Here is a 16,828-nt window from a genome sequence, read left to right as displayed (position 1 = left end):
CTGAGCAATGAATCCACTATTTACATTATGTTCTGCATTTCACTCAGCTTGGGCATTGAAATTAGGCTGGTCAGTTATGGTTTATGGTAGATTTTCATTGTTTGGTTCTCATGCACTGGCACAACATTTGAACTATAAAATGTGCTGCAGGGACCAATCCTGCTTGGGCGGGGAGATAATCTAGATGGCCTAGTGGGTCCCTTTCATCTGTAAATTCTAGGGTTCTGCCATAGCAGAAAGCCCAGTGGAGGCTGAAGGTACACCTGCTCCTGTGTTCCGGCTGCACAGAGCAGACACAGAATGTCCTCTTTAGTCTTTTGCAGCTTGACTGGCAAAAACGCCAAAGGATTTGTCCCCATTTTGTAGGTGCCCTGTTGTCTCTGTAATCATCCCTAAAACATAATTCAATTGTAGTTAAAATGATTCACTCTTCCTAAAGGGTACGTCATTCTAAGAGGGCAGATAATTTAAAACTATCAAACTTAGGTACATATGCACCTTTTAATGTATTTATCCTTACAACACCTCTGTGAGGGAAGGAAGTACTATTACCCTCATTTTACAGAGGGGAAATTAATGCACAGAAAGGCTAAGTGACTTGCCTCAGGTCATATAGGAAGTCACTGACTGAACAGGGGCTTGAACTCACATCGCCTAGGCTAGTGCCTTAACCTCTTGACCATCCTTCTTCTCACTAACAAGCAACCCTGTTAAAGTCCAGAGGATTTTTCATTTCATTCACTCCAGGCTTAGGTATTATACGGCAGTTCCATCAACAGAAGAAGTCACTTCTTACTGGACAAAGGCACTGCAGAAAGGAGCCTATGCCATTGGCAAAATGGGGAGCCGAAGAGAGAATGGAGTTCGCAGCATTTCTTTCTGATGGGAAGGAAGTTTTAATGCGTTCCCACTGCCATGCATCAAGACAAAAGTCTGCACAGATGTTAATGCAAATCAAGATATTTGCAGACAAAAATTTGTATCACTTGTGCAGGTGTGTTCCAGCTCCGGGCACTAGAAGTGGAACAATTATGATGAAAGTTTTGAGGCTGAAAAAGAAAGTGTAAAGTCAGTGGCTGAAATCTGGAGGGCCTTACAGACGCCGATGGACGTTTGCTCAAATAAAGTCGTCTGGCTTTAGCCCACTATAAAATATTTATCTTGCTGCTGAAATTTTGCTGAAATCTTTATATATTTCATGGTATGTTGGTATGCAAATAAAAAAGAGCTAAAATAACAGCAAATATGAACAAGCTCTACACCCTACAGCCAGTGTTTGGGAAGCAAAGATATTAAAGTCTGGTTGGTTTGCGTGGTGGATATGCAAATCCCAGAAATGATATTGCAGGTTCAGAGACGATCTAGTTAGATTTAAAAAACTGTCTACCTTACATTGTTATATCAAACGATGTCTTTTTTTTTAATTTTAGCAACCATGACGAAGACTATACCCAATGCGTGCCCACCTGTTCTGTTACCTCGTAGCCCAGAGAACGGTGAGTGTCATAGTGTATTAGGGCAAAGAAAAGAATTGAGGAAAGGTGTAACCTCTATTTTTCATGCTCTGCATAACAATCACTTGTATAACGATCCACTTATGTTTCCTTTTCTTACTCTGTACAGATATAGCAGGTAATTTCTTTCTTATGTATCATTTAACCAAAATAGATGAGCTATTGGCTGGCATGATTAGCCTGTGGAATTCATTACCACAAAGGTATTATTGAGGCCAAGAACTTAGTAGGATTCAAGAAGGAGTTAATCATTTATAAGTGGAATGGTAACATCCACCATAATATTAAAGATGATTTTAAAGGGATATATATACCTTCATATTTTAGTGCATAAGCCAATCACTAACTGATGAGGTGAAGAAGAAACTTCCCCTCTGGGTAAGTTGTTATTGTTCACTGTGGGGTTTATTGAACCTTCCCCTGAAACATTATTAGAGACATCATACTGGACTAGATAGACCACTCACAATTGCTATATTACTACGTTGTTCAGGGGAGGCTTTACCAAATAAAGGGAATCCAAATGAGTTTTCAGGTGATATACGGGAGCCTGTAATGTACAGTTGCCAATTCCCAAAACACAGAGTTTCAAAGTATCTGGGTTCCAGAATCTGGGAAAATGGAGGATGAAATTAGAGCTAGGATCCTCAATGCTTGACTCAAATGGAGAGAGAGAAGTGGTACCAGTAAGATGAAAAGGGAAGTCTATAAAACAGTGGTTTGACCAGTTTTAATATGTGGTGTTGAGTGTTTGGCAACAAAGAAACACGAGCAAATGATCTATTCCACTGAAACGCAAGTGTTGAGATGAATGAGTGGTGTAAGGAAGAAGGATCATGTAAGGCAGGTAAGAAAGTCCAACAGATCAACACTGAAGGAGGAAGACAGAGAGGCCGACCCAAGAAGTGGTGGTGGGATGTCATAAAGGAAGGCATGTTAGCATGTAGTGTGACGGAGGATATGGCATTGGAGGGAGAGGGCTCATAGAGCAGAGCCCATTTTATGGGATTAATGGAAGGGAGAGGAATACAGTAGCCTGTAATGACTGTACACAATTGCAACTCCAAGCTGAAATCTATTTTATTCCACATAAAGCATTGTCTTTTTTTAAGATTCTCTTTGAAATCAGAGAAGAAGGGTGGTGGTGAATCAGGACTTTCACGGTTTCTTCTTTTGTTGTTTCCTGTGATGGTGGAAATAACATGACAAATGTTGATCTGTTGGTTGTATATTAAATTACGTTGATCAATTAGAAATTCCAGTGAACACTCTGTGGTTTGACACAATCTGTCTTGACTATGGAGAGATCTCTTTAATGGATGAAGCTTAACTGCTGTTTGTTGGGACTTTACAGCTGTTGTCTTCCAGAAATGCACATAGACTGTCAGCAGGTATGGGGCTTTGCAGAAATGACTTTCCATTACTATACTATAATAGAAACACATCTGGAACCAACTACATTTAAACTTCTCTGCCAATGACTCGCTGTGTGGGCTTGGGAAAGTCATTTAGGCTCTTTGCTTCCATTGCTCTATCTGGAAAATGGGGATAATAATACCGACTTAGCGCACAAGAATTAGCTAACACTTGTAGAGCACTTCGTAGATATTTAAAGCAGTGTGTAAGGTTAAAGGTTTTTTATTCTTAACTGTATTATTTAAACTTGGTTGTAAGGTCTGTGTAGATGTCGCTGTGTAACAGGAGGAAAAACAGGTGTCCAGATGGGCACGTTCAGAGATGACTCCTTTGGTGTAATACTGACGTGAGCTAACATGGGTTTCTAATGGATCAGCGTCAAGCTGGAAAATTCCATTCCTTTGCAAACTATCTTTTCACCTGGAAATCCAGAAAAGGCAGTTCTATTTTAAGCCCTCTCTTCCTCCCCTTGTTAAAGGTGGTACTAACCTCATCAGCTTCCTTTTTCATTCTCTTGCTTTAGTGCAGGGGGCTGGAGTTGATGATCTCTTGAGGTCCCTTCCAGCCCTACATTTCTATGATCCTACGACATATGATATTTAAAAATTTGCAGATGACCAAGCTGGGAGGGGTTGCTAACACTTGGAGGACAGCATTAGAATTCGAAACAACCTTGACAAATTGGATAATTTGGTCAAAAAACATTTCCTCGCCGTGGTATCTGAGAGAGTGCATTTTATTTCTCTCCTTAGAATAGGACATAACTAGTTAACTACATATTTCAGACACCATGACGTAGTGACCATTAATAGAGGTTCATTTTTTAAATGGTGACCTCTACATCTATATACTGTGTCAGTCTTTTTTATACAGAAATATGATATTCATGGCCAAATCAAACAGGCCCCACTCAGTACAAACTCGGGTAAATCTCCCACTTGCCTCAATGTACAGTAAGGAAAAGTCCTACACTGGCCAGGGGATGGTTTAGATGATTCCTTAGGCCTTTTGCCATCATCTCCTATGGTTCTAATGGGAGATTTTCCCCAAGGAAGAACTGAACAATGGCTGTAAGGTCCAACTGGCCCCATGAGAATACATTTATCAGCATGACGCCTCCAACCTCAATACAAATGTTTAAAAAATGTGGATGCACCACAGCATCCAACCAGGAGAGGGAACAGTATGTTATGCTGGAGACAGCCTGAGCGAGGTCACAGGAGAGCTGAAAGCCAAGGGGAACGGAGGGACCAATTTCCTTCTTTCTCCCCCTCTCCTATCTCTCTCTCTCATTCTCAGCAGGTGAAATTTGCTCTTCTGCAAGCACCCTTATGTCTTGCTGAAGCCCACAGAGATGAAAGTGGTGCCTAGGCTTTGCGCTGACCCTTTGCTGTGGGATGAATCTTCTACTTTGTGAATCATCCCCAATTTAAAGGGCCTGATCCTGGGAAACCCTATAGTCCTTATCCTTGTAAGCCACCCCATTGATGTAACTGGGGCTGCACTGCCGAGAAAGGGCATCTCACTTGACTACCAGGTCCAGAGAAAGGAAAGGGACTGCTGAGGCAGCCTGCAGAGGGGTGGTCACCCGCTCGGCCCTGAAAGGGTTAAAGCCAGCCCTAGGAGAGGGCTGGGGCTGTGAGCAAAGGCTAGGCTGATTGGGGGAAGCAGCCACAGCTGAGCCATGCCCCAATCAGGCCACACCTGGCCCTGTTATAAGGGCTCAGGGAGGAGCTGGGTCAGGACTCTCCCTCCAGCTTCAGAGGGAGAAGGACCTAGCTGCCTGGGAGCTGAGGGTGCAGGCAACAGAGCAGTGCTGGGGAGCTCGTGCCTGGCAACTCCCCAGGCTGCAGGCCCTGTGCAAGGGCAAGCCAGGTACTGGGGTTGCAGAGGCTGCAGCCCAGAGGGTAGGCAAAGGCAGCAGGTCCAACCCCCCCCCCGCCCCGCCCCACCCCGCCTTTGCCAATGATGAATGGCTTGTACACTGCAGTCTGCCCCAGGGAGCAGGGGCTAGATGGTGACTGGCAGTACCCAAAGACTGAGGGGAGGTGGGGATAGAGGGTTGGGGGTTCCCTGGGGAGGGGAGATCCAGAGAGATGGTGTAGTGCCAGGGGGCAGCATCCAATATAAAGGGGCACTGGGGTCTGGGAGGGACAAGGGGGGCCTGAGACAAGCGGGACACCAGCCTGCAGAGGGTGCTCTGGAGGCTAGAGAGCTAATTCCCAGGAAGAGCAGCAGGAGGCGCCACGCCGGTGAGTCCCGCCCTGCTACACAGCTTCATACTATGTGGCATTCTGCCACCAAGTCAGAAATGGGCAATAGTGCAAACCTGGGTCTGCTGTACAAAGATCGTTCACCCCCATTATGGTCAAAGCCTGTCTTATACTTGCAGGTGTTAAATTGGGTGACCCTGAGACACTTTGCCATGTCAATATAGGCCCAATCCTTCAAATTTACTCATAGGAGTGATCCTTGTTCACGTGTGTTATCCCACTGACTAGTTGTGTGATTAAGGATTATTTACACAAGCAACAGTTGCAGGAACGTGCCGGGAAGTTATTGAATTGGTCTGATGTCTTCCTCCAAATGCTGTGGGTATATCAGAGGTCTAGATAAGGTAAGAACCTTCCCTTTCTCAACATTCTCCTTTAATGTATTTGGCACTTTCCTTGAAATAGTTTGAAGAGTTGGAGTTTACCCTTTTTAAAAACTGGATAAACATCTGGTGTACTTCTGTTATTGTCCTACACCACTTACTATAACTGGCACCACTGAAAGGACACTTGCTTCCATTTCACATCTGCGCAACATCATTACTGTGTCTCAGTGCCATAAATAACATCTTTGTATGTAGGTTAAAGTGATTATAGTTATTATATGGTAGGCTTAAGAAAATGGTTTATTCCGATTCATTTATAGCCAAGTAGGTTGGCAAAAATGTGAACAAAACCTATTTTTAAAAGGGAAGTGAATCCATGCTGCATTGATGATCTCCAGTGAGCTGGTTTTGGAGAGCAGTAGAATAAAGGCATTTTCTGAGAGGCATCACTATTAGGCCTGAAGGCATATACCGCATGCTATACACCAACTGTGAGTTTTCACTGAGTGTTTCCTACCATTGAGGTAGATAAAGTTCTGGACCCCTTTAAATCTGTATTTTCTAGTCATAAAGTTAGAGATGAATGAATTGGTTCTGAGTGGTGGTAGTGGTGAATCAGCCTTAGCCACCTTCTAAAATGCAAACCAAACTGACTCTGAAGTTCAAAAAGCTTGGATGACTTTTTCATTATCATGCATCTTTGCTCTTCTTCCTGGCTCTGCCCCTTGGTGTAGAGACCCTGTAATGCTATGGGAAAAGCTGTTCCCATGATCTTCCCAGCCAGAAATCTTGCAAGACAACTTATTTTCATGAGATTTTTCAATTCTGTGTTGCAGTGTCAGGAGGAAGATGCTTTGGAAAAGAATTTGAAATGTTATGGCATCAAACCTCTGCATTTTTTGAGATTTGTCCATCACTAGTAAAGACAGCTGACACTTTCATTCGTTATAATCATCTTAAAGAACCTTAGCCAATGCTGCTCTGTATCAATAGTGATAGTAGCAAATCTGCAATTAATTTGTCTAGTCTGAGTAGCTCAGATATTGATGGTTGTGTAATTGTTATGTTGGTGCTTAAATAGGATGTGGTGTAATCTAACATCATAGTATTTGAAGTGCAGATAATATCCAGTCCCTCTGGTCTGGGACTGTGCTTAGAAGGGAGTAACTTGCAGTAATCTTTGTGTACCCCAAGTGATGTTTACGTTAAAGTCCTTAAGCTTTGAAATCTCCCTCCACTATGTTTTAAAATGAACCAGCCAACTTTTAGTGGGAAAGAACAGCTATAAGAGACAGGGTCCTGTTGCAGAATTCAGATAGAGATTCAGAACACCCCAAAATTCAGGGGGGTTTGGATTTGGGATTTCAGCTTGATCCGTTACTATATAATCATAGAGGTCACTTGGAAAATTCAGTTCTAGATGTGAATTTAAAACACCCCAAAAGGTTGGGATTGCTTACATCCAGGTGTTCAGTTTAGTCCAGTTTAAATATAAGGGTCACTTGTGAAATTCAGAGTTTGTCTTTTGAACATAAATTAGGCATGTCAGATTCGGGGATTTGGTTTACGCCCATCTCTAAGCACATCATGCATTTTTCTCTGAACTGAACTCTATTCATTACAGTGTGTGTGTGCCTCTACTTCCAGACATCAGGGGTGGGATTGTCCAAAGCTTTGGCCTATCTCTGCTCCACTGAAGTCAGTGGAGTCCGTAATTGACTTCACTGGGAGCAGATAGAGAACAGTACTGAGTGCTTTTGAAAATCCGACCCTAAACCTTGCATACCCAAACCATAAAACATCTGGAAGACAGAAGTCCTCTGTATAGATGTATGTGACATCTGTAATTTTTCTATAAAAGTTAGAGCTGGATGGATTCAGACCACTATAATTATGCAATGCAAGCAATTGCTAGAATGGGGTTAGGAAGAGTGGCATCTAGCCTATACATAAAACAGTAACTTCTCCCATCAGGTGCATTCAGCATCTATGTACATTCAACAAAGCAGCACTTCTGTTGACCTGTGTGCCTTGTAATATATTGAAGAAGCAATTTCCACATGAGACAAGCTTAGATCAGACTTGGGAAGGCTTTCCTTTGGGTCATATTGGAGAGTGAGTGGGAATGAACCGGGGACACAGGTAGTTAGCTACCAGTTGGCCGATTAGTACTCCCCTTCTTTCCCCCAAGTCTACACCAATGTGATCAACAGCACAGCAATTAAATGGGTTCGTCCCAGAGTTCACGCTATGTTCGTCACCCAAATGGTCATGATTTTGCATGTATCTGGACTTGAACTCAGCGGCAGGGAGATAGCGAGACGACAAAGCTGAAAGTAATTTTGACAGATATTATTTGAGAAATGGAAAACGTTCCCATAGCAGTAAAATGGAAAGGACCATACATGAACGATGCCAGGGTCAATTCTTTGAGGATTAAGGCAAAGAACGAACAAGGATTGTGCCTAGAAAAGGACACTCTTCATACACCATGTGTGCTCCTTGTAAGTTTGCATTGTGCTTGTATGATCTTTGCACTGCTCCTAATATGGGTTGCAAAGCAGCTGCTGAATTCTCTGTGTTTTAAACTGAAATGAAATGTTTGGATCACTCCCTTTCACACACGACCACGTGTGCACATACACATATATCACACAGGTGGATAAAATCAATTACCCATTAACTTCTAATCAAGTTAAATAAGCCATTTGTATTCCTTGTTTCCCTTGGGGTATGTCTGCACAGCAACTAGACCTCCACGGCAGGCCAATGCCAGCCGATGTGGAAGGACAGGGTTTGGGCGGAGGGCTGTTTCATTGTTGTGTAGATGTCTGGGCTTGGGCTGGAGCCCTGGCTCTAGGACCCTGCGAAGTGAGAGGGTCCCGGAGCTTGGGCTCCAGCCCGAGCCTGAAAGTCTACACAACAGTGAAATAGCCCTGCCACCCCAACCCCATGAACCTGAGTCAGCTGGCATGGGTCAGCTGCGGGGTTTTTTGTTGCTGTGTAGACATACCCTAGGAATAAACCTTGCACAGCTGCTGTGAGGTAGCTATACTGGGCAAAATTCGACACTGGTATGAATCCAGAGTAACTCCATTCACTCTACTAGAATTGCTCTGGATTTACTCCTGTGAGAACAGAATTTGGCCTACTAAGAACTATTTTGCATATTTTGTAAATGGATAAACTGAGGCACAAAGGATATATGATTTGCCTGAAGTAACACAGTGGATGTTATGGAAATATAATTATCCTAGCGAAAATAGCTTCCAACCTCAGCAATGCACACCAGACATGTTGATTTGCAATGGAATCCAGACAAAGCTCTCTTTTTTTATTACATAATTAGTAATTTGAAACTTTGTGTCTGAAGCTAGACAGATCACCAGTTCCATGCTGTCAGAACTAGATTATTGGTACTCTGGGCTCTGGAAATTTGAAGCATAATGATTATGTAACAATCTGTAGCTTAAGACACATTGCAAAAAAGCTTCTTTTGTTCAAACAACAATAATAATAACAGAATTTTTGAAAAATTATTTAAGTGGGAATTGGAAAAAGAAGTCACCAAAATTTAACCTAGCAAAAAATAAGACATGGATTTCTAACAGTGCAGGCAAATAACTATTGGAACAGATTATCAAGGGAAATGGTAAATTCTGCATCATTTGGAGATTTTAAATAAAGACTGAATATTTTTCAAAAAGATATGCTCTAGTTCACCCACAGAGTATTGGGCTAGATGTAGGAACCGCGGCGGGAAATTCTTTGGTCTATGTCTTACAAGGGTCAGACCATAATGGTCCCTTCTGGCTTTCAAACAGTGAAGTCTTACAAATCTTAACAAATAAGATTTGCCTTATGATTCATATCATTGGGCCCCTGAGCATTTTGCCTCTTGTTCTGGCCAATACTCGGTGCTTTGAGCGAAGTTGAAAACCAAAGTATAGTGTACCTGGTATGCAATGCAGGGACAAGTTTACAGTCCCACTGATTGTATTTCTAGTGATGGCTATGCTCATTTGTAACTTGAAATTCTGTGTTTCTTCTTAAATATCACTACACGACCAAATTCACTGACTAATTATTTTTAGTTAATTAGGGACAATCCGCCTCCATCGTCATGGGCACAGGTGCCCTGATGTGTAAGAGAAGCAGCATGGTTCCAAAGTGTGTGGGAAGAAGATTAGTGGAGGCTGTGTATACGGCTCGCAGCTCTTCCTGCACTCCCCATTCACAGTTGGCCAGGGATGTGCCGCTCAGACGCAAACAGGCTGAGGGAGGGGGGTGGGTAGGTAGGTGGATTGGTCACTGCATGAATCCACTTGACATTGCTCCCCGAAGAGTGGAAGCGGAGGAGCTGCCGAAGCGTCTGCAGCTTCCAGGCTGAAATGACAGCCATGGCACAGCTTTGCAGCAGCTCTTTAAAGTGTGGGGTGCAATTCATTCTGTCTGATCTTCCCATGGGACCCCCATAGGACAGCCTGACCACGTGGGCTTCACACTGAGCACAGGATTTGTCCTTACTAACAAGGGACTTTTAACAAAATATATTTTGGTTTAATAATCCAGTGTAATAAATCACATATTATTCTGAATTCACAAACTGCACCTTCCCCTCTTGGGTTGCTTACATAGTTCAAAGGGCAGTGTCAAGGTGAAACTCTGAGCTGCGATATTTCTCCTGTGTTACTCATACGGTCTTAGATAAATTCTTCTATTACACTGTGAACAGTGGAACAAGACCAGTCTGTCAGTTTCACTTCCTTTTTCTCATGAACTAGCAAGGTGTTTCACTGTTAGGGTGAAGAATATGTCACAGCCCTGTTTATGTGAACCACCAAAACTTTCAGCGATAAGGTGCTTCGGATAATGGAGGAACCTGCTGACCAACTTAGAAAAGGCTCTCTTCCAGTGATGGGAATCAGGAGGAGAACGCTGGCCATCTTTACAGACCGGCTGTCTTGAAACAGACTAAATCCAGTCTTTATTAAACATACACAGCTATAAAATTGCATCTTGCATGGTAGGTGAACTCAAACAGCAGGCATTGCTGTTCACCAGCAGTCATAACACAGCAGCTGGAGCAGCTTTCCTCCACCCTACAATTATAGGGAGAGGGTAGTCCCAGGCTTGCAGGCCCCTCTGCTTTATAACCTGCTGAATTGGTGAAAGAAACCAAAGTAATTAAAGACCCATCCTGGCCCATAATTTTTCTACTTCTGAATGTCATTTTCTAAAGGACCCACATATGTTATTTTCTCCATTTGTATATGAAAAAAAATTCTGAATATATGGGGTGTTTTCCTTTGAAAACTGCTGTGGAAAACTCTAGGGCCAAATTAAAAAAAACCAAGAGGTGCCTAAGAGTTAGATCCTAAGTCCATATTTAGTTGTGGGCCTGATGCAGGAATCCCTGCCTGAAATTCTATGGCTTGCGTTACATGGAAGATCAGGCTAGAGGATCAGACCAGTTCCTCTGACCTTAAAATCTATGAATCCATGAAAAACTCCCATTGACTTCAGTGAGAGTTAGAGCAGATGCTGTATATAAATAAATTTAAGATAAGTCAAGGGGTAAAACTTTCAAAAGCATCTAAGTGACTTAAGAATGCAAGTCCCATATTTAGAAGTGACTGAAGGTGTGAAAGTGCCTAACGATGCAGACAGACACCCAGAGGGGTTTACAAAAGCTCTTAATGACAGGTTTCAGAGTAACAGCCGTGTTAGTCTGTATTCGTAAAAAGAAAAGGAGTACTTGTGGCACCTTAGAGACTAACCAGTTTATTTGAGCATGAGCTTTCGTGAGCTACAGCTCACTTCATCGGATGCATAGCATATCGTGGAAACTGCAGAAGACATTATATACACACAGAGACCATGAAACAAAACTTCCTCCCACCTCACTCCCCCGCTGGCAACAGCTTATCTAAAGTGATCCTCAAGTAGAGTCATTTCCAGCACAAATCCAGGTTTTCTCACCCTTCCCCCCCCCCCCCCCCCCCCCCACACACACATACAAACTCACTCTCCTTAAGTTAGTTGTATGCCTAACTCTCATCACTTTCAATGGTAGTTAGATGCCTCTCCTGCTTAGGTGCTTTTGAAAATCCCACTAGGCACTTATCTGTATCTTTAGGTGCCTAGTTTGAAAATGGAACTTGATCTCCTCAGTCACTTAAGTTTGCTTTTGAAAAGTTTACCCAAGATCTTCTCAGTCAGCCCAAAGGTAAATCAAGGTCTGCTGATGCACCACACCGCTTTTCCTCCTTGACTAGCTATTCCCTCTGAAGTTTGTGCTGGTCTGCTTATTCTGTTTGTTTTCCTATGCTTTGTCTCATAGTGCCTTTGGACTCCTGGCTGCTCTTGGATGCCTCCTCAGTACTTACTGATCCGTCCATCTTAAACTTTGACATTGCACAAGTCAGCAGAGAGTTTTCTGATGACTTCTCCACTGCTAGAGATTTTTGTCTGTCAGGTGAGGAACTGATTTTCTTATATTGAAGATGGCTGTTTTCTTTGGCTTTGTAGAACCTGATGTACTGGCTTATGACAATGAAGCATGTTGTTGTTGAGAACAACCGATTTTTTTTTTAATAACACTACCCTAGCATTACTTGAATTGGGAAGAGGGACCTGACATAATTTACCTAATGAAAGGCCTAACAGAGTCATCTGGTGAAGTGGCATACTTTTCAGCTGCTTTTGGATAACTTTGACACCTCATGTGTTCAGAGACCTTCTAGCATCTACTAGCCACCAGGCAATTTAACGAACAGCAACAAAAAATGTTTGAGGAGCTGATGGGATTAATTTATAAGTAACAATTAAAAGATAACTATGTGTAGCTAGGCTAAAAACTGACTAAGAGACTAGATGTGACCACTACTTTCAACTTTTTGAAGGCTCCAGGAACTGTTTAGGATGGCCCAAGGGGGCGGGGGGAGGTATAGTTAGGAGTAATGGGTTGAAATTTAGCAAAGGTATGTTTAAGCTGGGCCTGAATATCAGGGACAAATCTCCCCAATAGGAAGGCCTACTAAACAGTATATCAAAGTCTTCTCTCTCTAACTTCCTGTGCTCAATAAACCTTTATTCCCAACAAGTCCTGGGAGAGGGGCTAATATGAGAAGAGGAAGCTCTGAGTTTGAGTAAAAGCTTCCATTTGCTGCAGAAGGCTCGCTCTCGCTGCAGTGTCATCCCTCCTATTGTGCAGCTGGAGCTGTAATTCCCAGCTTGGGTAGATGTACAGTCGCTAGCTCTGATTGAGATAGTGTACTAAAAATAGCAGCGTGGCTGCAGCAGTATGGGCAGTGGCTTGGGGTAGCCACCCACATACAGTCCCATTTGAGTTCTTAGGTACATACTTAGGTTCCTAGTTCGAGCCATGCTGCCACAGCTACACTCATTTTACTGTGTTAGCTCGATCAGAACTAGTGCGTATCTGTCAATTGGAGCTGGGAATTATACCTCCGAGCTGCAGTGCACTACTGGGCTTTTCCATTTTATTTTTTTAAAATACTTTTAACCATTGGAAAGAGTGATTTCCAAAGGCAAAAGATGGCAGACAGTGGCTCAGCTCCATCTGAAAGTCAGGGGGAGTTAGGAGCTTCATTTTCCTCTGTGCCTTTGAAAAATCTCCTCTTAAATTGTTTGGGAGGTTTGATATTTTTAGGGTGACCATACATCCCATTTTTGGCCAGGACAGTCCCTTTTTTTAAGCCCAACCGTCGGGCAAAAATGGGCATTCATCCCATTTGCTTTGACTGACTGGATCAGTTGGCAAAATGGGACAAATGCCCACTTTTGCCAAAAAAAACCAGGGTGTGGAGGGCAAGCAGTGATGCCAGGGTTCGAGCCTCCCAGCCTCATGGGGGTGGGCCAGTGGAGCTCGAGTCAGCCCCAGCCTCACACGGGGAGCAGGCAGGGCTTGGGTGAGTGGCTCGGGCCAGCCCCGTGTTGTCGGGGGAAGGGCTCAGACTAGCTCCAGGTGATATCCCATTTTCCTTTGGGGAAATATGGTCACCTTCGATATTTTCAAAAGACATGGCATCTGCTTGCCTTGCTTGCTTGCTTTCTCCACAGCCTGTTCAAAGAACCAGTCCTGCACAGTGATTACTCTTGAAATCCAGCCATCAGCGATACGATGCATTTTCTACCCTGATACACAGATATGCACACATGGCCTGCAAGGCCACAGCTGTCGAGTTTTACTCAAGGAGCCAGCGACTTATATCTATTGGAGGCAAGGTAAGTGCAAGGCAGTACCATATTGAAGTAGACTCCATTGTAGAAGCTTGGGGGCTGTTCCGAAAGATGAGAGAATGGTGAAGTATCTGGTAGAAGCAAAGCACTAGAGTTGTCACCCATCTGATTTGTATGGGATGGTCCCAGTTTGGGTGGGGTGGCTGTTCTGCATCCAAAAAACCATGTGAACACCTCCCAAAATATCTTTCATGGTGAAGCCCAAAATCCTCCTCATTGTGATGTTGTATCACAACAGTGGGGTGCAATAAGTTTGGTCTGCAAAAAGACTTTGAAAGAGGGTAAATCTCTAATAATTTAGTAAAATTTTCATCCGTACCTAAATTACATAGAAGCCTAAGTTCCATTAACGTTTAAAGAGACAGGATCCATGAGGCCTAGATTTTAAAAGGTATTTAGGTGTTGCTAACCTCAGCAACTCTTAGCTGATTTAGGAGCCTAAATCTCATTTTCAAAAGAGATTTAGGCTCCTGAGTGCCTAAATCCCTTTTGAAAATGAGATTTAAGCTTCCAAGGAAAACAATTTTTTCTTTTTTTTCCCCCCTCTACAAATAGATTCATTTGCACCCATCTCTGCACCTGATTTAACTTCATCCGTGTACATTCCATCCCATGGAGTTTTGCTTGGCAGGTCCCAAGTAATCCGAGTTGGTTCTGAGTGGAGAAATGTTAGTCAGTTTTTTGGGATTCCATATGCAGTACCTCCGATAGCAGAGAACCGGTTTCATCCTCCAGAGCCCTTTACCTGGCTGCAATCCTGGAATGCTACTATGGTTCGGTGAGAAGACGCATTGTTGAATAGTCTTTTGATGTCTTTATTTGGCAGTGATGATCTAAACCCATTCAGGCACTCAGATACCATAATGACGAGCATGGTATAAATGACTAGATATGTTGATAAATGATTATATTTAGGTGCTAACAGAAAAACCACCCTACACTACACACTGCCCAAAAGTTGTATTTAACTGTACACCGTATAGTATATTATAAATAATACTGAGATTCCAAAATTAGTGCTGCTTCCATTTTATTTCTTTTTTTTCCCCTACATCTCTCGTATTTCAGCCTTAGTGAGATCTGGAGGGGGTTGATGTAGTTTGAGGTTATTGGTTTTTAACTCATTGAATCCAACAGATAGGCTCTTGCTCAAATAGAAGTCATGGGCTAGATGCAGGAATTACTGGGTGAAATTGTCTGACCTGTGTTATGCAGGAAGTCAGATTAAATAATCAGAAGGGTCCCTCCTAGCCTTAAAATTCTGTAAAAACACATTGATTGAAATAGTGGGAGTAAAATACAAGATTCTGAACATTACTTGTAATGCAGAGACTGATGTTCAGTGAGAGGAGGGCTTGGTGGGCATTGGGCACGTTACCTTGCAGGATTTCATTCATCTTTGTCGTGTGAAGCCAGTTATCGTTAGTCCAGGAGAGCCAAAGTGACCTGTCACAGATATAAATTGATTAATGAAAGACAGGAGATTCTAATGCAGTTGTACAAAATATCTGTGCATCTGGAATCTTTAAGTGTTGAACTTGGGCAACTAGTTAAAAAAAATGCAACAAAAACAAAAATGTCATGAAAGTAGATATATATTTATTTAAACTATTAAAGGGGTTCCTAGCGCAAAACATCTACATTCTATAAAATAGAAAGTACCGTACAACACACATAAAACCAATCAAACTGAGCCATGCTGCACCAACACACAGGAAGCTGGCATAGGAGGAAATGAGAGGATGGAGGATAGGTCCATCAATGGCATCCCGAGCCTCTGTTTGCCAGAAGCTGGGAACGGGCAACTGGGGATGGATCATTTGATGATTACCTGTTCTGTTCATTCCCTCTGGGGCACCTGGCATTGGCCACTGTCGGAAGACAGGATACTGGGCTAAATGGAATTTTGGTCTGACCCAGTATGGCCGTTCTTATGAGATTGCCAAAGACATGAACTTTCGCTTGAGCAAAAGTGATCAATTCCCAGCTGGTACAGAGAGCAGCAGACTTTTGTCTTAGTAGTTGGAGAAAAACGAAGGAGGAAGCCTAACACAGGAATGTTGTAAAGGCCAAAAAATTACTGGGTTCAAAAAAGAACTAGATAAGTTCATGGAGGATAGGTCCATCAATGGCTATTAGCCAAGATGGTCAGGAAAGCAGCCCCATACTGTGGTGTCCCTTAACCTCTGACTGTCAGAAGCTGGGATTGGATGACAGGGGTGGATTACTTGGTAATTGCCCTGTTCATTCCCTCAGAAGCATCTGGCATTGACCACTGTGAGATACTGGGCTAGCTGAGCTATTGGTCTGAGCCAGTATGGCCATTCTTCTCTACTTACGTAAAAGGGACATGGACAGACCCATTGAAGGGCCCCAGCTGACCTTTTCTGGGAGAGAGTCCAAGAATTAAAAACCATTGACCAAGACCTGTGAGGCTAGTAATCAAGAGCAGACCTGTGCCAGCCATGTGGGGGACAGGTAATAGCTCCCGTACTTTGGATCTATGTTATCAAGGTCTTTAAATAACACGCTCAAGAAGTGAATGCAACTAGAGACTCTTTTGTGGGTGGTTGAAAGCGCTTGGCGTTTGGTGGTCTTGTGTTGCAACATGCACCTGAGCCATGTGGGTGTCAGCAGCGTAACCACATTAGCCACGCAGCTTGACAGATGCTCAAGGGATCTGATGAGATGCAGCTTGTTTATTCAGGTGCACGGTGATTATGTATGGTTGATATACACAAACTGTTGCAGTAACATATACAGCATCAATTCTTGGTGACTGCAGCCAGAATGATGTGTACAGTCATCTGCAGTACATGTTTGGTAAGGGCTATCTGCCTCTACTGCCTCCATCTAAAAATCATCTCTTTCCTCAGCACAAAGAATTTGGCTGAGATTTTCAAAGCTGTTGAGGGGTCGTGGGTGCCTTGTTCCCATTAATTTTAATGGGAGCTGGCTGTCCAGATCCTTAGGTGACTTTAAAAATCTCAGCCTTTGTCTTTTGTTGTTTGTTTTAAGATCAAAAGCACTGTTC

The 16,828-nt window shown here is 43.0% G+C and overlaps 1 protein-coding gene across 1 annotated transcript in view; it reads left to right on the top strand.

Moving 5' to 3' along the window:
* Nucleotides 1-16,828, top strand: part of TG (thyroglobulin) — a 204,517-nt gene that overhangs the window by 89,583 nt on the left and 98,106 nt on the right. Inside the window, exons 35-38 of the mRNA XM_043539062.1 lie at nucleotides 1,431-1,496; nucleotides 11,873-12,007; nucleotides 13,615-13,779; nucleotides 14,350-14,572. Of these exons, the coding sequence (XP_043394997.1) occupies nucleotides 1,431-1,496; nucleotides 11,873-12,007; nucleotides 13,615-13,779; nucleotides 14,350-14,572 (589 nt within the window). The remainder of the gene's footprint in view (nucleotides 1-1,430; nucleotides 1,497-11,872; nucleotides 12,008-13,614; nucleotides 13,780-14,349; nucleotides 14,573-16,828) is intronic.

Source organism: Chelonia mydas, chromosome 2 (assembly GCF_015237465.2).
Source record: "Chelonia mydas isolate rCheMyd1 chromosome 2, rCheMyd1.pri.v2, whole genome shotgun sequence".
Taxonomy (NCBI): domain Eukaryota; kingdom Metazoa; phylum Chordata; order Testudines; family Cheloniidae; genus Chelonia; species Chelonia mydas.
Note: the sequence above shows the minus strand (reverse complement) of the source record. Positions and strands in the feature narration are given on the sequence as shown.